This window comes from Podarcis muralis, chromosome 3 (assembly GCF_964188315.1).
Source record: "Podarcis muralis chromosome 3, rPodMur119.hap1.1, whole genome shotgun sequence".
NCBI classification, from domain to species: Eukaryota; Metazoa; Chordata; class Lepidosauria; order Squamata; family Lacertidae; genus Podarcis; species Podarcis muralis.
Window position 1 is genome coordinate 89,521,549 of NC_135657.1, and position 26,650 is coordinate 89,548,198.

The 26,650-nt window shown below is 43.8% G+C and overlaps 2 protein-coding genes across 4 annotated transcripts; both read left to right on the plus strand.

The window, feature by feature from the left end:
• The first annotated feature begins 537 nt into the window (after positions 1 to 537).
• On the plus strand, positions 538 to 9,627 carry LOC114593816 (glutathione S-transferase A4-like). Its single transcript, XM_028722583.2, has 7 exons — positions 538 to 656; positions 2,915 to 3,022; positions 3,984 to 4,035; positions 4,340 to 4,472; positions 7,345 to 7,486; positions 8,186 to 8,317; positions 9,235 to 9,627. Exons 2-7 carry the CDS (start codon positions 2,936 to 2,938, stop codon positions 9,358 to 9,360), a joined length of 672 nt encoding a protein of 223 aa, XP_028578416.2. The 5' UTR covers positions 538 to 656; positions 2,915 to 2,935; the 3' UTR covers positions 9,361 to 9,627.
• Positions 9,628 to 11,676: 2,049 nt separating this feature from the next.
• LOC114593817 (glutathione S-transferase 3-like) lies at positions 11,677 to 25,373 on the plus strand. Of its 3 annotated transcripts, none has more exons than XM_028722584.2 (7): positions 11,677 to 11,814; positions 17,612 to 17,718; positions 17,934 to 17,985; positions 20,880 to 21,012; positions 22,132 to 22,273; positions 23,311 to 23,442; positions 25,046 to 25,373. In XM_028722584.2, the coding sequence occupies exons 2-7, from the start codon at positions 17,632 to 17,634 to the stop codon at positions 25,169 to 25,171; spliced, it is 672 nt and encodes a 223-aa protein (XP_028578417.2). In that variant the 5' UTR covers positions 11,677 to 11,814; positions 17,612 to 17,631; the 3' UTR covers positions 25,172 to 25,373. The 3 variants fall into 3 exon arrangements, with proteins under 3 accessions (XP_028578417.2, XP_028578418.2, XP_077782451.1); XM_028722585.2 differs by having other exon boundaries at positions 11,696 to 11,740; XM_077926325.1 differs by lacking the exon at positions 11,677 to 11,814 and adding an exon at positions 16,313 to 16,403.
• Positions 25,374 to 26,650: the final 1,277 nt, after the last annotated feature.

Sequence of the window (26,650 nt, forward strand, 5' to 3'; positions counted from 1 at the left end):
GCAATTGGGCCGGATTCGGCCCCCGGGCCTTAGTTTGCCTACCCATGGTCTAGATGTCAACAGTGGGGCCTGTCGGGACCTCCTTCTCTGGCCAAAGATGTCGATGAACAAATTGACGATAATATCCTGGCACAAGCTCTCATGGGCCACATCCAACTTTGACAGACAAGCTGGCCCACAACAGCTTATGCCACACTATTTATTAACAAGATTGTTGATCTTTTGAAGAGTTGTTCAACTGGATTTGCCAAAAAGGATTCACATGGTTAACTCTCTGGAATTTATCACACACTAACTTATATTTAAATCCACACAGATCTGAAAGTTCCGGGTGTTTTCACACATGACATTAAAAATCATCTTTGACCTCGTGTGCATGTTAGAGAGAATATCATTAATCCGGGGCAGAAAACAGACACTTTGGAAGCGAGACGTGGCAAAGTAGTCAGTACTAGTGCAGGAAGGAACTGCAAATCCTTGTTGAGCTTGCGAACATGCCTTTAGGTTCACTCAAACAGAGGCTGGAACGTTATCTTTATTGTTTGAGTGGCAAAGTCACCTCTGTGGGAGGAGATCCAGGATTTAATTGCTTTTAGGCAAAGCTTTTTGTGCCACAACAGGAAGAACCGCCTGACGCTCACACCAAAGGCTCCGAGGTTAGTTCCTGATGCACATCCATGTCTTTAATAACTAAGTTAAGGCTATACAAAGAAAGCAGGGACAGCAATCATAAAAAATGTTGGCGTGGTTGCATTTAATCTATGTGTTCTGAAGAACGGTTTAACAGGCAAAAAGGAAATGCCTGTCTGTATGAGTTTGCATGCCACTTGCCTCAAGAGCAAACATTCAGCAAATGAAGGATTCGTGGTCATTTCCTCTATGCTTAGAGAAGGTTCACCTTCCACCTGTTGCCTTTCTCCTTGTCAGACAACTGTCAGAGGCACATGAACGCTGGCAGAAAGCGTGGCAAAGGCAGAAGTTGTCTGCTTGCCAGCTAAATCAGAGTTTGGGTGGAGTTAAGACATACAATACTGCTCTTTTGGATTCCTGTAACAGAACCTTAATTTTAAGCCAATTTTAAGGCTTTGTAGCTTCAACAATTGTTGAATTTACAGCTGCATATTAATTTGGCACCCAAGGTGATAAAAATAATCTTCGTTGGAGAGATCACAACTGAATCAACCGGTAGAGCCAGCTTCTAAGGGAGGTTAATATGTATACATTTGTGTCTCCTGATCTTTCAAAAGCAATGTTAAAAAAGCTTGTTTCATAAGGTATTTGGCCACAGAGTGATGCTTTTCTAGGATTTGTGGTTTTACTGTCGTCATGCTCTCATTGGAGAGTTGGCCACCAGCTGGATGCTGAAAGCTTTTGTCATGTCGTGGAGCTTTTCAGTTTTATTGTTGGTTCTGTGTGACTTCATATCACTCAGAATTAGCTGCCCTGCGCATGAAAAGGCAAGTATATTTCAATAAAGACGTGAATAATAAATAAAACGTATCAAAGAAAACAAAGATCTGCATTTAGTTCCCAGACTTGAGATGAATATTGTAAGATTTACCTCCTGCAAAATATTGTTAGTCACCCCAATCCCTGCCAAGCTGAGCACAGGATCTAGGGATCTTGGACCTCAAGCCAGGTCTGTGCTCCTTTGGAGAACTGAAGACACGGCGGAGGCTGTTGTAGCTTTAAGAAATGGTAAAGTTAAAGGTAAAGGACCCCTGGACGGTTTAGTCCAGTCAAAGGCGACTATGGGGTTGCGGAGCTCATCTCGCTTTCAGGCCAAGGTAGCCGATGTTTGTCCGCAGACAGCTTTCCGGGTCATGTGGCCAGCATGACTAAACCACTTCTGGCGCAACGGAACACCGTGACGGAAACCAGAGCACACAGAAACGCCGTTTACCTTCCCACCACAGCAGTACCTATTTATCTACTCACACTGTTGTGCTTTCAAACTGCTAGGCTGGCAGGAGCTGGGACAGAGCAACGGAAGCTCACCCTGTCGTGGGGATTCGAACCGCTGACCTTCCAATCAGCAAGCCCAAGAGGCTTAGTGGTTTAGACCACAGAGCCAGCACTGGAGTCCAAGGCATTCCCCCCCCCCACCTGCCTTCAGTCAGCCTGCCCAAGATGGATCTCTGTCTTTGTTCTTCTCCCCAGTACACCTTACTAAAACACCCTTTTCCTGTCACCTCACACCCAGTTACCTGGCCCACCTTCCAAATCCTCTCTGTTCACACTTCAGGGCAGGGGGGAAGGACAGTTCTCTTGCCTTGCCAGTGGTTTTCAATGGTCCTCTATTGTTTCTTAATGGCCCTCGCTTGGCCAGGTCATTTTTGCATTGGCCAGCCCAGGAATTCCTCTGCATCTGGTATATTCCCTTCATATCTCAACTAATAAAAATCCTACCATTTACAATGGTACCTCAGGTTAAGTTCTTAATTCGTTCCAGAGATCCGTTCTTAACCTGAAACTGTTCTTAACCTGAAGCACCATTTTAGCCAATGGGGCCTCCTGCTGCTGCCGCGCCACCAGAGCCCGATTTCTGTTCTCATCCTGAAGCAAAGTTCTTAACCCGAGGTACTATTTCTGGGTTAGCGGAGTCTGTAACCTGAAGCATATGTAACCTGAAGTGTATGTAACCCCAGGTACCACTGTACTCATAGACTGCATACCATAGATTTAAAGTACATGGCTTTCCCCAAAGAATTCTGGAAACTGCACTTTGTTAAGGGTGCTGGGAACCTGAAGCACTATTTCTGGGTTAGCGGAGTCTGTAACCTGAAGCGTATGTAACCTGAAGCGTATGTAACCTGAGGTACCACTGTATTAATTATCTTCCCCAAACCTATACTGTTTGCATGGCTTTCAGCCTCCCCATAAACACTTCCATCTTTCCGCTCTTTCCTTCCAGAATACCCAGCACCTGATTACCATGGCTGGGAAACCCAAGCTTTATTATTTCAATGGAAGAGGGAGAATGGAATCCATTCGCTGGCTGCTAGCTGCTGCAGGTGTCGAGGTCTGTGCCTTTGTTTTCTTCCAGAAGGAAATCTGCAAATGAGTTGCTTGTTTGAAGTCATGCCAGGATGACCACGGGAACCATTGCCACAATTAGAGCATCCTTAGGACCATATCAGCAGACAGGAGACCGGGTTTCTGATCTAGATGGTTTGGCAGGGCAGCCACAGGTACATAACCCATTATTTCACAACGATAGGAGTAAGATCCTTGGCTGTCACCCAACATCATGGGCACATTTCCTTTCGATGCAATATTTTTTATTTTACAAACCAAGGAAAGCATAACCAAGGCAGCCACAAGGCTTCCTTTTGTTGCAGGAGGATATCACATATCCCACAGCCCACACTCCGGTCTGTAATGTTGAAATTCTCACTAAAGCTGTCAGGTTATAGGGTCGCTTGGAAATCAGGAAAGAACTGTATGCTGGGATGCTGCCTCCGACTCCCTCACCTCACTCCCACATTTTCCAGGTTAAGCAGGCTGCAAACACCTTTTTCTTTCTTTCTGGAATACAATAACATGGAAATGAGCTCTCAACATGATAGACAAGCATGTGTTCTTGTTTGAAATTAACAGAACCACTTAACAGAACAACAGCTGCCATGCCGGGGACTAGGAAAAGATTAATCTAGCTTCTACATGAATTAAAGTCCTATATCAACCAATTATGTTTATTCACTCAATATCCCTGATGCATAACAATCCATTAATGCTCTGTATAGTCTCGTAACACAGCCATGGCTGGGTTTCTATGTTGCTTAGCCTTTGGACCTCTATTTAAAAGTTTCATTCTTTCTATTCTCAGGTTATATAAATTGTCCACTTAGATGGTCACTGATGCAGTAGGCTATGACCCATAAAGGCATACGCTGTAATAAATTTATTGGTTAACGTGCTACAGCACTCTTGGTTGATTATTTAACGAAATAAATGAAATGTTAGTGTTTTCGCTTTTTCAGTTTGAAGAAGAGTTTTTGGAAACAAGAGAGCAATATGAAAAGTTATTAAAAGGTAAGGCTACAGATTTAATAACTTCATCCATATCCACAGCTCTCTGTGTGTATGCCAAGAAATTCTAATGCAAGTGTGTTTGGGCAGGGTGTGTGTGAACATGAACTCAGCTACGTTGATTCTGCTTCACCGTTGGAAATGGTGCTACAAGCATCTCTGCTCTCGCTATAGAACGTGGGCAGAGGTTCAACCAATGAAATCCCCCTTTTTTCCTTTAAATGTTTCCTTTCCCATTGTAGGGAGTTCACCATGCAAAGCGGTACAGGAACTTGCCAGGGCTGACATGATGATTCTCTTTCAACAGATGGATTTCTGCTCTTTCAACAAGTCCCCATGGTTGAAATTGACGGAATGAAGCTAGTGCAGACTCGAGCCATCCTCTACTACATTGCTGCAAAACACAACCTCTATGGGAAAAACCTGAAGGAGAGAGCACAGTATGCTTTTTAGAAGCCATATTACACTAATATGCAAGGCTTTTTCTGGCCTAAGCGCCTGCTTTTTTAATATAACAAAACAATAAAGGGTAAAGGTAAAGGGACCCCTGACCATTAGGTCCAGTCACAGACAACTCTGGGGTTGCAGCGCTCATCTCACTTTACTGGCCGAGGGAGCCGGCGTACAGCTTCTAGGTCATGTGGCCAGCATGACTAAGCCGCTTCTGCTGAACCAGAGCAGTGCACAGAAACGTCGTTTACCTTCCCGCCGGAGCAGTACCTATTTATCTACTTGCACTTTGTGCTTTCAACTGCTAGGTTTGCAGGAGCAGGGACCGAGCAACAGGAGCTCACCCCATCACAGGGATTCGAACCGCCGACCTTCTGATCGGCAAGCCCTAGGCTCTGTGGTTTAACCCACAGCACCACCCACTTGAGGAGAAATGAAGGCAAGAACTGGTGACTGAATAGCAACAGCAATAACTTAGAAGGGGGGATACCCTCTGGGCTCAGCTTCAGGTAGCAAAAAGGTCTTGGAACAGCTGTGAAGAAGCATATGCATATGTTTTGCATATACACTTCTTCCATATTTATAGCAGTCATGTAAGAAAATTTGGAGTTGGATTTTACAACCTCACTCCTGTCAAGGTCCAGTGTTGGTCAGAGAAAACAAAACTGAGATGGAACCTAGTAACAGGAAGCAAGGCTGGCTGTTACTCATTGCATATCTGTTGCAACCACACACACACACACACACACACACACGTAAGGAGGTCAGGAGCCCATATCAGAATGTGCAGACCCTTTTAAAGCTTCAGAAATTAAAACAGAAAGACCACCCCAAATTGTAATACAGATGCCATAAAAATGGGTTCTACGCTCTACAATTCTATGTAAATCAGATCCTGCTCAGAGTTCATGTTTCTCTGACATATTTACAAGTCAGGCATCTTGATTGGCAGACAATACCTGATAACAGCCCTCCCTGGCCTCTCTGAGACACCCTTTTGAAATGATGAATACCTTGACTCCAGAATCCATTGACAAGGACCAGTTTCACTCATACATAGATCTGCCTTTTTGACAGGTCTGCTTAGATAGTTTCTTGTTAAACCAGTTTCACAGGCAGGAGGCTCAAGAAGAATTTCCTGCTACGTGGATGGAGGGGTCTCTGAGGTCGACTAGAGGCTAAACATGGTCTCAGCCTTGCTCAGTGTATTTGTTTGGTTCATGTTTTATTTGAATAGAGTATGGTTTCATTGATAAATTGGCCCTTTTGTTGAGAAAAGGGCCTGACTGAAAGTAGCCTTTTAGCAATACTTTCTGCAGAGTGATTGGCAGATGAAGGGTTAACCCGATAGCCTGTGGTACCTCTCTGACTCCTGCAGTGGCTAATGTTGTGCAAAGGGATTAAGACTTTGGAAGAATCATATAGGACCCTGAGGATCATCTACTACAACTTTAATATGCAGCTGTCCCATACAGGGATCGAACCTGCAACCTTGGCATTATCAGCACCACGCTCTACCCAACTGAGCTGTCCAGGGTGTGTTTTAGCATTTTTCTTAGTATTTTTGAACTTTCATGTTTTATGTGTTTTATACACATGCATTCCTTAGGGGTGCTTATTAGGAGCACCCTAATACGATTATGAGGGACGCGGGTGGCACTGTGGGTTAAACCACAGAGCCTAGGACTCGCCGATCAGAATGTCGGCAGTTCGAATCCTTGCGATGGGGTGAGCTCCCGTTGCTCGGTCCCTGCTCCTGCCAACCTAGCAGTTCAAAAGTGCGCCAGTGCAAGTAGATAAATAGGTACTGCTCCGGCGGGAAGGTAAACGGCGTTTCCATGTGCTGCTCTGGTTCGCCAGAAGCGGCTTAGTCATGCTGGCCACATGACCTGGAAGCTGTACGCCGGCTCCCTCGGCCAATAAAGTGAGATGGCGCCACAACCCCAGAGTCGGCTATGACTGGACCAAATGGTCAGGGGTCCCTTTACCTTTATGATATGCAAAATGAGCTATGGAAGGAGAAGACGGGAAGTCATTGATATCTTAAGGATGTAAAAATGAGTACTTTAAAATGTAAAACAGAAAATTTAATTTATATAGATTATAATTTATATAAATATTTTTATGTGGAACTAAGCAAGAGGACAGCAGTCAGGGAGAGAAACTTAGCGCAGATTCAGGAAACAGCTACCAGGAAGTGTCTTAGCAAAAATTGCTGGAGGGTCAGAGAGAGTTAGGCGTTGAATGCAAGCTTGCTTTAATCAAGTTCTTTGTTTTATTTTACCCCTGCGTGATTGTTAATATTACAAACACCACTTGAAGCAAGGCATAGAAGGCGTGGGAGGGAAGGCAGAACAAACAGAGATAGGGATTTGGTTTACAATGCAGTTTTATAAGCAAGTTGCACCCAGTACTTATTGACAATAAAGGTGTTCCTAAATAGGAGGTGTGTTTATGTGGTAGGAGCAGATATCCCCCCCCCCGAAATTCAAGCCTATGCATGTTTCCTTGGAAGTAAATTCTTCTATGGCCTATGAGGCTTGGTCCAGGTACATAGGAATGCCACCTCAGTACACCTGCTAGCCTGTAAACCCCACACTGAGTGTGTAGATCCCTGTGTTGATCCTTGACCATTCGGATGGTGGCCTTGGAACTAGCGGGATCAGCATGCATCCAAGTATGCGTTGCACAGATGCTCAGCTCCACCTTCTCCCTTCTCCTCCACCATTTGCTTTTGCATCCCATCAAGTGCTGGAGCCGAAACCAGACACATGGGAAGCTAAGCCGCAGCAATGCTTAATGATCAGGGCAGCCTGTAGATTATTTAGGATGACATTGCCTCTCTTCCCCCCCCCCCCCCAGAATTGATATGTACGTGGAAGGAACAACCGACCTGATGGGAATGATCAGGGTTCACCACAAATCACCTCCTGGAGAAAAAGAGAAGAATCTTAGTTTAATCATTGAACGCGCCACAAAAAGATACTTCCCGGTTTATGAGAAGGTACTGTATGTAACGTGGGATGTGGGTGGCGCGGTGGGTTAAACCACAGAGCCTAGGACTTGCCGATCAGAAGGTCGGCGGTTCGAATCCCCATGATGTGGTGAGCTTCCGTTGCTCGGTCCCTGCTCCTGCCAACCTAGCAGTTCGAAAGCACGTCAAAGTGCAAGTAGATAAATAGGTACCGCTCTGGCGGGAAGGTAAACAGCGTTTCCGTGTGCTGCTCTGGTTCGCCAGAGGTGGCTTAGTCATGCTGGCCACATGACCCAGAAGCTGTACACCGGCTCCCTCGGCCAATAAAGCGAGATGAGCACCGCAACCCTAGAGTCAGCCACGACTGGACCTAATGGTCAGGGGTCCCTTTACCTTTAACTTTACTGTATGTAACATGCTGGCACCATGTTCTGCTATGTCATATTTTGTTGAAAGTGAAAGGCCATAGATTTTGGTGCTAGTTAGGGTTTGGCAGAACCACGTGCTTCGGTAAAAAGTGGGGTGTAAATGCATAAACCCTAAAAGGCCGTGAAGAACAAAATGGTCTTTGCCTGGTGCCATAATGACCAATGCATGGCCACTAGATGACCCTCTGTGTGAAGGACATTCTAGATATGAGTGCCACCCTGAAAAGGCCCTCTCGCCTTGTAGCTACCTCCTTGCTTCGTACTGCCATGTACATGCATGCAATGAACTTTTCTTCCGTAGGTTTTAAAAGAGAACGGGCAACCTTTCCTTCTTGGCAACCAGTGGACCTGGGCTGATGTCCAACTGATTGAGACCCTATTAATGGCAGAAGAGAAGGAGTCCACCATTCTCTCACAGTTTCCTTTGTTGCAGGTAAAAGAAGTAGCTGAATTAACAATGACCGTGTGCTCAGTAATATAAACCTTCAGTTGAAGTGAACAGGCATTCGACTGATTGTGTCCTCGACATTTTCCAAACTCACGTATAGCTAGTCAGATGCTGATACTCCTGAGAACAAGGAAGTATGTTACACAACACAACACCATTCTAATGAAAGCTAGAGTTTCCACAGGATTGCCATATTTCAAACAGTGAAAAGCCAGACAAAAATGGTTTTGGGGGGCCAAAGTTGTTGAGCTTTTTATGGCAAAATTGCAAAAAAACAAAACAAAACAAACCTAAAAGTAAATAAATGCTGTTTGGGGGCTATTTTTAAGGAAAATCGCAAAAAATTGCACTGCCTGCATGAGCTGCCATATGTCCAGATTTTCCAGACATTTTTTGCCGATTTCTGCCTGTACACTGCTAGAGATAGCAATATCCCGGATATGTCGGGAAAATTCAGGACGTATGGCAACCCTAGTTTCTATCTTAGATAACGTTGAAGGCCCAAGTCCCTGCAGCAAAGTATCCTAAACCTTTATCTCTTGCTTTCCATTTGAGCTATCCATTTTATGCCCATTTCCTCCTAATATACACATTTTTGTATACATTTTTTCATTGCAGAACTGCATTGCAAAATTCAGAGAAGGGCCTATTTCCAAGGGGTAGCTGTGTTTCGGTTAGCATTTTGTTTTAGAAAGTATGAATTATTGGTTTTACTCTTGTGGTTTACCCCAATAGACTTCAGGAACTGACCGTCGTTGATGGGGGCTGCAGTCAGCAAACTCACCCTTCTCAGGATTCGGGCCTGACACTTACACTGGTTTCAAATTTGTTCAGCGCTGTAATTTTTAGATTGCAGACCTAATTTACTTGCTCTGAATGATTTGCAATATTTGCAATTTTAGGCTTTTAAAGCAAGAATGTGTGATGTCCCTACGATTAAGAAGTTCCTTCAGCCTGGAAGCCCAAGGAAGCCCCCGCCTGATGAAAAATTTGTAACAACAGCAAACAGGGTTTTCAACAGGAAATGAAAACTGGGCATATGTTGCACTGCGTTAACTCCTATCTGGGAAGCAGCTGTCTTTAACAATGCTTTGCAAATGTTTCTTAATGCTAGTGGGCTGCTTTTAAATAATAATCCATTTGGCTTCTGGCTAACTAATAAAGTTTTGAGATAAATGCTAATCCAAAACTCTTCAGCGGGCTGCATTTGGGGGGTAGGAGGTGGGAGATTCCAAACCTAGATTGGGGCAATATATTAAGATAGATAGCATTTGACAATAAAACAATGAAAATGATGTTGTAATAAAGAATTCTGTGTTTTTATCCAGTTTAAATACTTAGGCTGGGGTCACAAACACGGTGTATAAAATGGCACCCTTGAATATTTCCCCTGGTGCTCATGAAGCCTATGATACTCAGGTCCTCTTGGTCATGAGATAGTTATCTTCCCCATTCTTGAACAAGTACACAGAGCTGAAGGGGGATATTGGAAGAGTGGTGATCTTTGGCATTTCCTCTTTCAGCTATATGTGCTTTTCAAATTTTAGATTGGTACCTTGGGGCAAAAAATGGAATGACTGGCAGTCTTTCTACTTATTCCTGTAGCACCCACTTTCTGCTCCCTGTCATCCACTTCCTTTTCCCTTCCACTCTCTTGGTCACTCCAACCGAAACCCAAACGTGCCAATCCAAACCCTGAAAGAGCTGAAAGAGGAAGTGGGAAAGGGCACTTCTCTCCCAACTTCCTCCTTCAGCTCTATGTACTTTTCCAATGGGAGTAGCCAGAGGGCAGAAAGTGAGGTACCGCAGGAATCACAAGAGATAGCAAGCATGGCTTGCCAGAAAGATTATGTGTACACACGCACACATACACACACACACACACACACACACACACACACACACACACAGCTGATCCTCTTGAAAATGCAGACTGAAAATGGCTGTTCAGATGACTGCATTAACCAGAGTTGTCAGCTGTTGGAAACGTCTCCAGGACCTGATGATAGGTAAAGGACCCCTGGATGGTTAAGTCCAGTCAAAGGCAACTATGGGGTTGTGGCGCTCATCTCGCTTTCAGGTTGAGGGAGCCAGCGTTTTTCCACGGACAGTTTTCCGGCTCATGTGGCCAGCATGACTAAACCACTTCTGGCACAACGGAACACCATGACTGAAGCCAGAGCGCACAGAAACACTGTTTACCTTCCCGCCACAGTAGTACTTATTTATCTACAGTAATACCTACGCGAACATCTGCCTTATCTAGCATCCGTTCCGGTGAACATCCACGGCAAACCCGGAAGTACTGGAATGGGTTACTTTCGGGTTTGCCACTTGCGCATGCGCTGAAGCACAAACCGCTTCGTGCACATGCGCAGACGCAGCACTTTGCCCTGCGTCCTTTTCAGCTAGCGACCGGGGCTCCGGAACGGATCCCAGTCGCAAAACAAAGTACCACTGTACTTGCACTTGCATGCTTTCAAACTGCTAGGTTGGCAGGAGCTGGGACAGAGCATCAGGAGCTCACCCTGTCGCGGGGATTCGAACTGCCAACCTTTGGATTGGCAAGCCCAAGAGGCTCAGACCATAGCACCACCTACGTCCTACATTGGTCCACCTCAGACCTGGAGCTGGTCCTGCTATTCTCTCATCAGGAATTCAAGCAAATGGAAAATTAAGGTTGCCTCATGCATGACGTGACAGGAAGTGTATGGCACCATTTTTACACCTGACAGGAAGCCACTGGCCCTGTCAGTCTGAGATGCATAGAGCAGCTGTGGTAGGGAGTTGCATTAAGTCCTGACTCGCCAGAGGTGGAAATACATATTTTGCTGCGGGTTTAATTCTGTTTGGTGGTTGTGGTGGTGCAGTACCTTTGGAATCATAGCAGATTCATACCATTAAGACCCGTTTTGCTCAGTGAGGTCATGTGGACTCCAATCCCAAGCACTGTTTGCTCAGAATGAAGCAAGCCCCAATGCATTTTACTGCTTTTCTCCCAGGTAAATGTGAAGCCTTTGATCATCATGTGATGAATGCAGATATCATGCATTGTAAATCCATGAAAAATGTGCAGCTCTGTACGCAGGATTGTCTCAAATACAAAGCATAATGGACCCTTTCTCACCTGCTTTGAATGTGTGAAACTGTACATTTTGATCTGCCTTTAAAAAACAGTAAATACAGCAGTTTCAGATAGAACATCCTTTATTCGTGCATGCCCACATAACTTTAGTAATGTTAACCAAGCCCAAGATTCTGTTTTTTGTTTTGTTTTTTAACTGAATGGTAAAACAAGAGGAAGAGACTCCCCCAAAGTAGGTGGAGTTTCCTGGGCTGCAGGACTTTTGAAGGCACAATTTATCTGCGTGTGGAGAAAGAGATCAGCTAAGTTCGGCTTTGCAAAAGGTTAGTACTGGAGGTTGAAAATAAGCAACTTTTCCAGCCTTAACAGGTGCAGTCCTATACAGTTCTACTCAGAGGTAAGCCCCATTGAGTTCAGTTGAACTTGCTCACAGGCTAAGTGGGGATAGGACTGCAGTCTAAGAGGCTTTAAATTAGCTGCTGTGTGGATATTGGGTTAAATATTCACCCCAGAAAGCTGCGTGCAGCAATGCAAGAATATTTTACTTTGCCTTCGGCATGAGGAAGGAGGGGATAAATAATTGTATTTTAATTGATGAAAGCAAGGAAAGTGGGAATGAAGCATGGGGTGGATTAGCCAGGGCAAAAAGTGAAAGCGTGGGGTTGGTTAAAGGACACTATAATAAAGAGTGGCTGATGAAAGGAATCTCAGAGTCATGATGGGTTCGACCCCCACGTTGGGCAAAAGATTCCTGCACTGCAGGGGGCTGGACTAGATGACCCTCGTGGTCCCTTCCAACTCTACAGTTCTATGATTCTATGCTTTGCTTTGAAGCACAGCAACAGGTTGAAGAGCGTTCCCTCTTGCTGTGAGAAATGGGGATTTCACATGGTTTTGCTGCATACTATGTTGCTGGAGGGGACGCGGGTGGTGCTGTGGGTAAAACCTCAGCGCCTAGGACTTGCCGATCGTATGGTCGGCGGTTCGAATCCCCGTGGCGGAGTGCGCTCCTGTCGTTCGGTCCCAGCGCCTGCCAACCTAGCAGTTCAAAAGCACCCCCGGGTGCAAGTAGATAAATAGGGACCGCTTACCAGCGGGAAGGTAAACGGCGTTCCGTGTGCTGCGCTGGCTCGCCAGATGCAGCTTGTCACGCTGGCCACGTGACCCGGAAGTGTCTTCGGACAGCGCTGGCCCCCGGCCTATAGAGTGAGATGAGCGCACAACCCTAGAGTCTGTCAAGACTGGCCCGTACGGGCAGGGGTACCTTTACCTATGTTGCTGGAGGGACGGGGAACATTCTTGGGCCTCTTATTTTAATAGAGCAAATACATTTCGGGTGGGGGGGGCAGTGAGGAATGAATCATCTGAAGGGGCAAAGCAAAGCCTGTAATCTCTGAGCATACTGCCCTGGCACTTATTTCTGCAATGGCACTTATTCAATGGCACTTATTTCTGTAATGGGATTCCCTAAGCACACTTTCCTGGAAGTAAATACCAGTGACACTTACTTCCAAGACAACATTTTGTTAACAAAAATGTGTGTGTGCGTGCGCGCTGAGTTTAAATATTCTTTATTATGCACATTTTTTCTTTTAATCTGCTGCAAAACATCCCTCAAGCTAAGAATTGGCTTAGGCATACAACAGCACCTGTTGATTTGAAGGGCCATATAAATTGCAAAAAACAAAACACAAAACCCCCTAGCCAGAATATGTTGCTTTTCTTTTGCATACTCTTTGGTGCAGAGAGGCCTCTACAGAGCAGTAGGGTACACTTGCCCCAGGTATTGGGGGGCTATGGCTGGGGGGGGCACCAGGGACCAGCTGCTTTTCTCTTTGAGTTCATTACTGTACATTCTAACAAGACTCCTGCCTTGGGTCTCAGACAAGCTTTGCATGAACTTGAGTGCAGATAAGAGTGGAACATGTGCAGTTAAGCTGATAGCCTATCTGACAGCACAGGTGATTCCTGATAGGCAGTGTACCCAGAAGAGTGCTTCTTTAGCAGGGTTGTTTTTGCATGAAAATATGAACAAAGTGCTTTGCTGCTGGTATCCGCCTCACACCAAAACAACTTGTACACACCAAATAACTTGTATAGTGTAGGCTGCAGAATCTGTGTGCACGAAACAAAGTGGTGATGGCATCACTTTCCTGTTTCTATATTGAGAAACGGCCACCACTGAACCACACCAATGCAAAATGGCTCATCTTCTCATTTCTTTGGAAGGATTACACAAACCCCACCTTTGTTAGTCTAAAGTCTTCCCTGTTTGTCTTTATTCCTCTTTCTCACCTACCAGGGAACCTCCATTGGGCATGGGAGAGAGTCAGACCTGGAGGGAGATGCTTGGGTTTTGCATTTCCAGAGATGGGGGATCAACTTATCCGCATTTCCCCTTGCGTGTCGAGACCCCACAGCCACCCCCTCGTTGAAATAACTCACACGAGGACACGGATATTAGGTTTATGTTATTGGGCAAATTTTGGCCACAACTTTATTGAAATTACAGAAGCGGTATTGGCTTAGGCATTGATTGGAGCGGTATTGGCTTAGGCATTGATTGGACCTGACTATATCTGACTCCTGCCCATTGTGCAGGTAGTCCAGTAAGGGTAAGCCACCGGTAGGGGGAGCCCTGTCGATGCGAACCAACTCAAGCTCCCCCTGGTGTTCCTGTCGGGGTCGTGTCAAGGCCTTAGCCCCCCAGCCGGGCTTCAGACTAGATCAATACCCCTGGATTCCTTTAACGGAATACCCTTTAGCATGGAGGGGCAGGTGATGGCCACACCTCCCCTCCCCCACACAAGGTCAAACAATGCCTAACCGCAACCCTAACAAAGTTGTGATGATTGCTACGAGGTAGGCGAAAACCAAGTGGCCAGTGCCAATTTGCCAAGTGGAAAAATTCCTACCAGGCCCCTCAGACAACCAAGGCGACCAACCGAAGTCCATAGCAAGGCCATTGCCTAACCTGCAAAATAGGGAGGGAGGGTGGGTGATTGAGGAAGCAAGCCAAAGAGGAAGTCCTTTGGCTCGCCCCTCCATTTAAACGGCCTTGGCCACCCCCCCACCCCCAGCCAGCGGGTTGGCTGGCCGGGCTCTGACGTGGCCGGGATCCCCCAGGCAATGGGGGACAAAGTCCCCCGTCCCCGGTGGGGAGTGGGTGGCCATGCGGTCCACCGCAACTCCTCCCCACTGGGAAGTGGAGCAGATTTGTCCCTCCTGCTGCTCCCATTTCCTTCCATAGGGAAAACTGCTCTTTAGAGCTCAATCTAAGCAAATAGCACTTTGGGTTTTCTGTAGACTGCCATTTTTCCCAGTTTAGAGCCAAAGAGAGGGTTTTCCCTGGGAAAGGAGGAGAAAACCGCTCCAACCCATCTTTTCTAGGCACAGGAGAAGCAGAAGCGTGGATGAGCCCTGTGTGTTCCTCCCTCCTGATAGGTCTTGTGCAAACCTGGAACCTGCACGGCTCCTGACAGAGCATCACTTGAATATCTGTTACCTTCTCCCACCTTCCATCTGAAGGCTCCTTAACAGATGCAGGCATGCAGAGCCAAACTATTGGGCAATTGTTCTTTCTTCCCTTTGCCCTGCTTAATTGGCCAACTAGGCTGATAAAGGGTTCCGGAGAACAAGAAATTTTGCACACTATTTTGTGGCATTTTGGTTGGCCTAATAAAGGTATTTTACTAAGATGGATTTTGGAATTTTTAAAATGTGGGCCAACACTTTCCTGCTGTAGGCGAATGATCCCTGATAATAACCCTCAAGGCAATACCCTTTCCCCCTTTCAGTTGTCTCCAGCTGGAAAATTTAATTGTCCTCCCACCACCCATTCTGGTCCAATTGCAAATCTCTGAATCTCATGATCTGCCATGAAGGCATCAGCATGTGAAAACAGCTAAAGGGGGGGGGGGATTTATTTCAGGTGAAATAATCAGATCACCTTATTAATTAGAATGAAACAAATACTTTACCTATTTGCATATGCAATTTTTGCAGCCAGCATACTGGATCTGGATCTTAACAAGTCCTAAGTTTCCAGAAAGCTCTTTGTTTTCCCCCTTCTTGCAATTACATTCAGCATCTCAGATGTGCTGTGGATTTCATTCCAGTCTTAAAATATACGCTGCCAAGGCTGAAAAAGAGCTTTTGAGCTATGCATTGTTTACAGAACAATGATCTTATAGCACCGTCCAATCCATCCATTTTTTGACGACAATTGACATTTGAGTGTTTGCTTTAAACCTTTGAGCACTAATACCCATAACTCGGCTTAGGTTTAGTTACTTCATAGTAACTACAACACTGCTTCTCTCCCTGCCCCCACCCTTGGTGTCAGGTATTGCCAAGAAAAGCAGGATGACCTGGCTCAGTCAGACATAATGATCTTGAGCTGAGAAACTATCCTGGTTTCATATTGTGTTTTGCAAACAGAAATTAAAGCACAGTTTCCCAGTTCAGACCTCATGGGAAATGTCGTTTAACTAGGCAGGATACAAGCACTGAAGCTGGACATGTGAAGAGAGGAGTGAATGTGCATTGCACATGCACATTGCTTATTATCGAGCCAGTAAACAATGGCTTGTTGAACCATTCTTCAATGAACTGGATTTAGGAGGATGGAGACTCAAGCAGGGGCACATTCAGATTGTGGGATTACTGCATTTGTTTTCCTGATTATAATGCTAGTGCTGCTATCCTAGATTCTAAGGTTCCCTTTTCACTGCATTACCTGTTCCGTTGTGTAACTGTGGCTTTTTGATTGATATATCACCATTTGTGCTAAATTTTAAATGGTGGAGGGAAACTGTATGCTAGAATGCTGCTCCAAATTTCATCATGTGAAATTCTGGGTTGTTGTTTTTCCCCTGGAAGTAATTGACATGAAAATGAGCACTGATCATCAGCTAAATTGTGCTAGTTTTCAAGAAGTGGCTTTTACACCCTATGGAAGATCACATAAAACATGGACATTATCAGGTAAAGAAATGTTGGGACAATGGAAGAAAGAGCTGCTTGAATGGAGCCCAAGTTCCATCCTAACGTACCTATTATATTGTGGTGAGTTTTGTGGGTAGCTATGCACTCAGTAAGGGACGCGGGTGGTGCTGTGGGTTAAACCTCAGAGCCTAGGATAAGGGAGGAAAGAGGGGGAAGACAGGACTGGAGGGAACCCTAAATCAGTAACCCTGACTTAAAATGTGATTTTTAAGCAACCTTATGCTAGTTTATAAGGGACGCGGGTGGCACTGTGGGTTAAACCTCAGAGCCTAGGACTTGCCGATCAAAAGGTCGGCGGTTCGAATACTCGCGACGGGGTGAGCTCCCGTTGCTCGGTCCCTGCTCCTGCCAACCTAGCAGTTCGAAAGCACGTCAAAGTGCAAGTAGATAAATAGGTACTGCTCGGGCGGGAAGGTAAACGGCATTTCCGTGCGCTGCTCTGGCTGCTCTGGTTCGCCAGAAGCGGCTTAGTCATGCTGGCCACATGACCCGGAAGCTGTATGCCGGCTCCCTCGGCCAATAAAGCGAGATGAGCGCCACAACCCCAGAGTCAGTCATGACTGGACCTAATGGTCAGGGGTCCCTTTACCTTTACCTATGCACTCAGTAAGCCACACCTTTGAGGAACTGCCTGTGCATGCCTATTGTAACCCCATCCACCCTGCTAAAGAACAAGAGCTCACTCACGTGCCTTGAATGAGTAGAGGGGGAAGGCTGGGTGGGAATAATGGGAGGCACGCACAGCGTGCTTATGTGCTGAAGGGGATGAGAAAACTAGAAATTGTGTAGACACAGACTTTCGCCTCCAGGCTGACATCCAGGAATTGTACCATTCTGTATGCCTGGAAATCAGCATGAGCCTAAGCATGTTTTAACTCAGGTGTGAGTTCAACTGTGTTCGCTGAAGTTTGTTTGCTCCTTAAGCGTGCTTGGGACTGCAGTCTTTGGAAATCAGACAATCCTTCTAGATCCTTTTCCTGTTGTAACCACAATAATGCTCAGCCTTTCATAATGCATATACTATTCATTTTTTGTAACATTTAATAAAATTCATAATACATATTCTCTTCATTTGGCTCCACCTAATTGAGCTGTTCTGCAAAATTGTACCTGCGTGGTTGCGTACACAATTGCTGGTTTATATTTAATTAAACTTTTTCTTCTCCCCATTAAATGGCACTCATCAGGAAACCACCAGCTTAGAAATATGTCTGGGAAACCAAAACTGACGTACTTTGAAGGCAGAGGAAGAATGGAATCCATCAGGTGGCTCTTAGCAGCAGCTGGAGTGGAGGTTGGTTGCTTCTGTTTGGAAAACTCCCCTCACACCAGAAATTTGCACAATTGTGTGCTCAGAGCTTTGAACAGGAGATTTCCCAATTCATAGCTCACACTTTTAGCTATTTCTGTCTCTACAGAAGAGCCACGTAGTAACTTTATGCAATAAAAAGAACTGGCATGACACAGGAATGAAAATAACTTGATCTGTTTTCCTGTCTTTTTTTCCAGTTTGAAGAAACGTTTTTGAAAACAAGAGAACAGTATTTGAAGTTAATCAAAGGTAAACTCATGGTGCAAACCTATATATGCCTATTCAGATGGGAACCTCACTAAATTCAGTGGGGCTTAAGCCCAGACGAGTGAGCAGCCTTTTTTCTACCCATGGATATTTCTGAAACCACAAAATGTTTACCAGAGACAAAAATGGAAGTGGTTACACTATGCTCAGATTAAAGAAGTGTTTAAAAATGACAAAAAGGTAGGATTCCAGGTGGAGAAGTCAAAGTTGGAAACTGAACTGTTAGAACCTAAGACTAAAGTACTTTCAAAGATGTATAATTTGCTGCTGAAATGGAACACACAAGACGAAATGGTTAAATCGGCAATGATAAAATGGGCTCAGGACATTGGGCATAATATCATGTTTGAAGATTGGGAAAGGTTGTGGACCTCTGGGCTGAACTTCACTGCATGTAATGCTTTGAAGGAAAATGTAATGAAAATGATGTACAGATGGTACATGACCCCAGTCAAATTGGCTAAAATATACCATTCGTCGGATAATAAATGTTGGAAATGTAAGGAAAATGAAGGAACATTTTTTCACCTCTGGTGGTCGTGTCCTAGAGTGAAGGCCTTCTGGGAGATGATATACAATGAGTTAAAAAAGGTGTTTAAGTACACCTTTACTAAGCAACCAGAGGCCTTCCTCTTGGGCATTGTCGGCCAGAGTGTGCAAAAAAAAGACAGAACATTTTTTATGTATGCAACAGCGGCAGCAAGGATACTGATCGCTAAGAATTGGAAGACTCAAAATCTACCCACTCTGGAAGAATGGCAGATGCAGCTGATGGACTATATGCAACTTGCTGAGATGACCGGCAGAATTCGAGACCTGGGAGAAGAAAGGATGGAAGAAGACTGGAAGAAATTTAAGACCTATTTACAAAAGTATTGTAATTTGACTGAATGTTGACCGGGATGTCAGAATAGAAACAATTGCCTACCACTAAATTAGATTTAAGATTAATCATATGTCAATGAACAAAATTAAGATTATGGACAAAATGATAATTTGCTTGGAAACAATTATATAATGATGTAAGTGTCTGCGGGAGGTGTGGGGGAGTCCAAAGTAATAATGGAAAGATGTTAAACAACTAATGCTGTTTTTATAATATGTTTTTGTATTGAAAAACCTTAATAAATATATATATATAAAAATAAAAAAAAATGGAAGGCCTGCATGCAATAAGCAGCAAAAGAAGTAAAATCTCTTTTGCTCCAACCAAGGGTGTTTTTGCACATAAAGCATAAAGCCATTGCCCCTTCTCCCTCTATATTTCCCACATATAAAATGTAAATGTAAAATCTATATTGATAGGAATATATTTTAAAATACTGTATTTCTATCCTGCCTCTCTGCCCCACACAATAAACAACAGATGCCCAAATGTGTGTCATTAGTGTGTCATGTAGATGGCATATACAACATGCATTATTGGAGATCTGGATGGGGGGAAACATAATTCATATTTTCCCCAAAATGTGTAACATTCCTCAGTGCAAAAGATCTTTCTCATTTTATTGCATGTTATATAATCTAGGCTACAATATACAATTTCTTCCTTGAAGGCAATTATAGATGGGCTTGAGTACCTGGGTTTTAGGACAGACTATCCTTGCAACAGTTAGTTTATTTATTTCCCTTTATTTTGCTTGGTGTGGTGGTAGATTATAAAATGGCCCCAGGGTCTGACATTAAAATGACCTGAGCATGTAGAAATCAGTCCAGATTTAAAGGTGTGGTTGATTCTCAGAACCCATGGGAGGATGGAGGTTTGAATCATATTTAAAACAGGGCCTGGGATATAAAGTTTACTACTCAGTAATGTTTTCTTGGGCTTGCCAATCAGAAGGTTGGCAATTTGAATCCCCGCAACGGGGTGAGCTCCCGTTGCTCTGTCCAAGCTCCCGCCAACCTAGCAGTTTGAAAGCACACCAGTGCGAGTAGATAAATAGGTACCGCTGCGACGGGAAGGTATACAGCACTCTTTTTTCTGTCATGGTGTTCCGTTGCACCAGAAGCAGTTTAGTCCTGCTGGCCACATGAACTGGAAAGCTGTCTGTGGACAAACGCCAGCTCCCTTGGCCTGAAAGTGAGATGAACGCTGCAACCCCATAGTTGCCTTTGACTGGACTTGATAGTTCAGGGCTCCTTTACCTTTACCTTTTTTTTACCTAAGCCTTTTAATTATTTTAAGCATTGTTACCCTGCTTTTTAGCCAAAAAGCTTCCCAAAAACAAGGCAGTTCCTGCTCTCAGGCTAACAGTCTAAAAGACATGACTCAAAAGGAAAAGGTGTTGGGCAGAGAAGAGGAAAATAAGCAAAAACAAACACCATCGCGTTACTTATAGAAGCCAGCTTTGGGGGGGGGGGGAGAAACACATCAGGGAAAGGAGCCAAAAGGGGTTGGTTTCTCTGCAGAACTAATGCTGTGGTCCTTGCACAGCACTTTGTATCTATGCTGAGCTGATTTTTCCCATCCTTGCAAACCATGTAAAAAATGTGTTGTGGTTTTCTATCTCAAGTTGTGAGCTTGATGGCACCAGGGAAAGATAGGAGAGCTTATTCAATGTGTCGAATGTTGGACTCATTGCTCATAATAGCAGGGAGAAGCTAGCTTTTCTTCTCTGATCCTGGAAGAGCCTCCAGTCTATTTGGAAGGTACCCACGCATTCAGAGTATGAGACGTGTTGCAAAATGATAGTAGATTGGCTACTTGATCAAAATTTTGCTTGGCTGTTTGCTTTCTGGCAGAAAGTGAGGCCACATGCTAGCTCTGAAAGTGCTTCACTGTGGCAGAATCTTGCCACATTTCTTTAATCTCACAGAATAACCATTTTGGACCGATCAATGACTTTGTTTTGGCTTTTTCCTTTGCTTTCCTAAAGATGGATACTTGTTGTTTGATCAAGTCCCTCTGGTCGAGATGGATGGGCTGAAGCTGGTCCAGACCAAGGCCATCCTCAACTACATCGCGGGGAAATATAACCTCCATGGGAAGAACCTGAAAGAAAGAGCATGGTACTTATCATGATTCACCATACTGTACTTGATAGCTGCATTAAAAGACTCTAGTGGCAGTATTTGCACATGCTCACAAATCTGCATTGCCTAGGAAAGAGAAAAAAGCTGTGAGAGGCCAGGGAAAAGATATTCTTGAAGATTTGGGCTGCTGGTTTGGTGTCTAACTTGTTCTAATGCCCAACCCATATGTGTGTGCATGTGTTTGTCCTGCATGTTACATATTACGGGTGATGTCCAATGTTGATCACACTCAGGATAGATCCACTGAAATCATTGGGCAAAAGGGCACTTCTTCTTCTTCTTCGACAACCCAAACAACCTACAATTATGTGGTTTCACTTTGGCATGTCAACGAGTAGAATTTGGCTTCCTTTTGGATGACAGAGGGAGAACCCTGGAGACTGATGGTGCCTTTGTAAATAATGGCATTATTTACATATCTACAGGTGGGACACACTGGAAGCAAAGAGTCTTTTCATCAGCCGGTAACAAGTCCCTAGGCAGCTATTTGTGCAGTTCTCCTCCTCCTATAGTAGCGCTCCCAGGCTCAGCTACCGTATTTTTCGCTCTATAAGATGCGCCCAACCATAAGACGCACCTAGTTTTAGAGGAAGAGAACAAGAAAAAAATATTCTCTCCCTCTCTGTGCAGTGCCTCTCCAACAAAGCGGGAGGAGAAACAGAAGCAGAGAGGGAAAGCTGTGCAGCGCCTCTCCAGCGAAGCAAAGTCAGAACAGCAAGAGGGATCGCTGCACAGCGAAAGCAGTGATCCCTCTTGCTCTCCTGGCTTCAGCGAAAGCAACACAAAGCCTCCTGAGTGCAGCGATAGCTGCGCAGCCTGCATTCGCTCCATAAGACGCACACACATTTCCCCTTGCTTTTTAGGAGGGGGAAAGTGCATCTTATAGAGTGAAAAATACAGTAATTCTGCTTAGAAACTTCCAGTTCTCTCTTTCTAAGGTGGTTCAGATAACCCCTAAGCATTGAAATAATACATGAGGATAGATCGACAGGCCACATGAGCTAGACCCACCTCCCATTTTTATGTTCCTATTTTCCCAATAAGTTCAATTTAACAGATGAATTTTCTTTACCCATGCCTGCCTTGTCCTCACAGCATTGACATGTATGTGGAAGGAACCATGGACCTGATGGGGATGATTCTGATGTATCCCTTTTCTCCACCTGAGCAAAAGGAGAAGCAGCTTGCTTCCATCATTGAGAAGGCCACTACCAGGTACTTTCCAGTCTACGAAAAGGTATGGCACCAAAGATTCCTATTTGTAGCTACATCAGGGATGGGGAACCCAAAGATGAGCTACTTGGGATCAGCCTGCACCTTCCCGGTGTCCTCCAGAAGTTTTGGACTACAATTCCCATCAGCCTCTGCCATCATCATCAATGGTCAAAGATGTTGGGAGCTGTAGCCAAACAATATCTGGAAGGTTCCTCATTGGAGAATGATGACTTGGACTAATGGCACAGGTCATATTTTTCGTAGCTCTTTGAAGATATCAGACAGGTTTAACTATGTCCTGAGACTTCTTTGAATATAGAGTGAGGCTTCATCTGTGCTATACAATTAAGGCACCATTGTGCAACTTTAAACAGTCATGCCTTCTCCCAAAAATTCCTGGGGGCCAGGTGCACCAACTCTAGGGGGCTGATGAGTTTTGGACCCCCTCAATATTTTTTGGGAAGGGGCCAATGTTGAGGGGGCCCAGCATGCATCGTACCTTCAGTGGCCAGCTTCTCCGGAGCACTTGGCCTCCTCCAGACGTTGTGATGTCATGTGACAACATGCATTGTACGAACGATGTGACACACACACAATGTGTGCTGGGCCCTCTCAGTGTTAGTTTATTAAAGGTGCTCAGAGTGGTTGTCATCTTATGTGGCTTATAGGACATTTAAATTTAAGTCCCCCAAATGTCCCACACTGTCCCAAAATTTCTCAGCAGAGTTAAAAGTACCGTATTTTTTGCTCTATAAGACTCACTTTTCCCCTCCTTAAAAGTAAGGGGAAATGTGTTTGCGTCTTATGCAGCGAATGCAGGCTGCGCAGCTATCCCAGAAGCCAGAACAGGAAGAGGGATCGCTGCTTTCGCTGCACAGCAATCCCTCTTGCTGTTCTGGCTTCTGAGATTCAGAATTTTTTTCTTCTTGTTTTCCTCCTCCAAAAACTAAGTGCGTCTTATGGTTTGGTGCGTCTTATAGAGCGAAAAATACGGTGCATTTTAAGGTAAGAGAGTACATTTTACCCAAACCAAGCACATTCTTTATTGTTGTTTTCTAGGCCCTGAAACAGGCTGGAAAAGAGTTTCTCGTTGGCAATTGCCTCAGCTGGGCAGACGTACAGCTGCTTGAGGCAATCTTAATGGTAGAGGAGAAGAAAGCGGAGGTTCTTGAATCCTTCCCTCAACTACAGGTAAACTGTTGGGAGAGTGCATCGTGCAGAATTCTGCTCTCATTATATTTCAGAATGTGTTTGTTCAGACCTCTGGACTGAGGTGCATAGAGTTCAGTTAAGGTTAAGCTATAGTTAAGGGACTATAATGATTCCCTTTCTGGGCAATTGATTCTAGAAAGCTGCTTCATAGGAAGTCAGAACATCCAGCTCAGTATTCTCTACACCGAATGGCCATTTCTCCATGATTTCAGACAGGGGAACCAATTATTATATCCAATTTAGCCTAACCTTTGCAAGTAATTTCCCCTAATATAACTCATTTGTGGGAAGTCATTTTCACTTTTAGGAGATTTTTGTGCCCTTTCTCCTAATATACATTTTTGTGGAAAAGGTTAACTGGGGAGCAAAATGCAGGGAAGTGCAAATGTTGAAGGATAGCTGTGCTTCAGTTTCCTGTTTCATGAAACGTGAATCATGCACTTTCTTCATAAAATGCAAATCAAACCAAATTTCTCCCCCATCCTTACAAGAAATGGGAAGTTGGGGATTGAGGAAAAACATGTACTCAATAAGATGTACCCTAGGGAAATCCCCACATAGCTCCAGCAATGCCCAGAGGCTTCTACCTATGCAGCTGATTCCAGCATCTGTTTTCCATATAATAGGAGTGAACCGGTTTGCCACATTTAGATGTTAGCGCCACAGAGTGGGATCCATTCAGGGGGAAGCAGCAATCAGACTATGTGGATCAGATATTAGCTTTTTATGTGCAGGACAACTAGTCTCTCTTTCTGATGGTTGGTTAACGTATATTGGCATAATTCCTTACTAAATAACTCTTCAGGCTGTATTGTCAAATATCCTGTAGAAGGATGTTAGTCTATACACTGTGAGCTATTCTGATGCTAACTATCTATCATCTATCTATCTATCTATCTATCTATCTATCTATCTATCTATCATCTATCTATCATCTATCTATCTATCTATCTATCTATCTATCTATCATCTATCATCTATCTATCTATTATCTATATCTATCTATCTATCTATCTATCTATCTATCTATCTATCTATCTATCTATCTATCTATCTCTATCATCTATCTATCTATCTATCTATCTATCTATCTATCTATCTATCTATCATCTATCTATCTATCAATCATCTATCTATCTATCTATCTATCTATCTATCTATCTATCTATCTATCATCTATCATCTATCTATCTATCTATCTATCTATCTATCATCTATCTATCTATCTTTCATCTATCTATCTATCTATCTATCTATCTATCTATCTATCTATCATCTATCTATCTATCATCTATCTATCTATCTATCTATCTATCTATCTATCTATCTATCATCATCTATCTATCTATCTATATCTATCTATCTATCTATCTATCATCTATCTATCTATCTATCTATCATCTATCTATCATCTATCTATCTATCTATCATCTATCCATCCATCTATCTATCTCTATCTATCATCTATCTATCTACCTATCTTTTTCTATCTATCATCTATCTATCTATCTATACACACACACACAAAAATATATATATACACACTTCTTCGTTTTGTTTTGTTTTTTTATTTTTGCCCTAGGCTTTCAAAGCAAAGGTGAGCAATCTTCCCACCATAAAGAGGTTCCTGCAGCCTGGAAGCCAAAGGAAACCACCCCCTGACGATGCATATGTCGCAACTGTGCTGAAGATTCTCACAAGTGACTAAGAAGCATTGCATCAGATTTTAAGGCTGCTTGCCAGAGTCACCATGAATGCTGAAAACCAAGGGGTCTTTAAATGAAATGATTGTTACCTGCCATGAAAAGGAAAAAGTGGCAACATGGAATGTTGAGCAGATGTTGTTTCCGTGCATGGGGGCATATTGATTTAAAGTGTGTAAAGTGCTTGCATTAAAATATTCAACAAGAGTGTATTTTCTTTCATACTGCAAAATGACAAGGCTATTTATGCAATATTTCATTCACATATTTATAACCTCCCATCTAATGCATTCTTATTAACTAGAGTGACTTATACTAATAATATTTTTTTTAAAAAAACCACAATCCATAATCAAACACACACACGTAATGGATTGTAAAACAACACTGTTCACATGGCTCCTCCAAAGCTAATGGAACAGGCAGTATGGTTAGCTAAAAAATGCTTATTTTTGTAACATCTGATATAAGGACACTATATTTTTTATCCAAGGCTCAACAGAAGATGCACACTGGGTTCGATATAGTTTCCAAACAATGGCCAAAAGGAGTTTAAAGAGTTGGACAAATTTAAGGTGGGTTGTCTCATCAAGAGAGGGAACTTCAGTGAAGTTATGTTCCATTGAGTGGATAGTAGTATGGCTGGTCCCAGTAAATGGCAGTCTTCAACATTCCTACCAGCAGTACTCTGTGGCAATGGTTTATTAGATGCATGGTGGCTCTATAATCTGACCCTAAGAGATTATTCTTTCTAATCCTTGATCCACAATATTTCAGAATAGATCATGTAGTTCTTTCAAATCCCTGTCTGATAAAATAACAATTTGATAATCCACATACATGAATCAGACCATGCTTTAGTCATCGTTGATTTCAACGCTATGAGAGGGGGTCTCCAGACCCCACTTTTGGTGCCTCCCAATAACTCTCTTAACACATACAGAAATTAGGAACAGACCAGAAACAGAATTGATAGCCTATTTTGAACTGAACCAGTTTAGGCCATAATCTGGGATGCTATGAAAACAGTACTGAGCAGACATTGCCTAAAGTCCATCATTTTGAAGAAGCAGAAATCAGCATTGCAAACTGAGATGGTGAAAGACATATCGGCCTCAGCAGACACAAGGACTGAACTGAAAACTTTATGCCAATTTACTGCGTAAACACAGTGAACTTCTAAGCACTAGATGCTGAGTATATAAGCACCTCCATGCAAAAAGTAACAGTGTATATTATGAGCTTGAAAATAAATGCTCTAAAATGATAGTGAGAGCCTTTAAGGCCCAGAAGGAACAAAACCATATAGGCCATGTTGCTTAGGAGCCAATTCCTAGGGGCCAAGGTCCCTTTGCCCCCCCATAAAATATTTGAGGGGACCGGGCCCCCACAAAGCTGATGGGCATTGCCATTCAAATGGTGTGCATGTGCTACATGTTGTGATCAATTATGCGGGGTGGGGCTTACCTGCCCCCCATATTTTA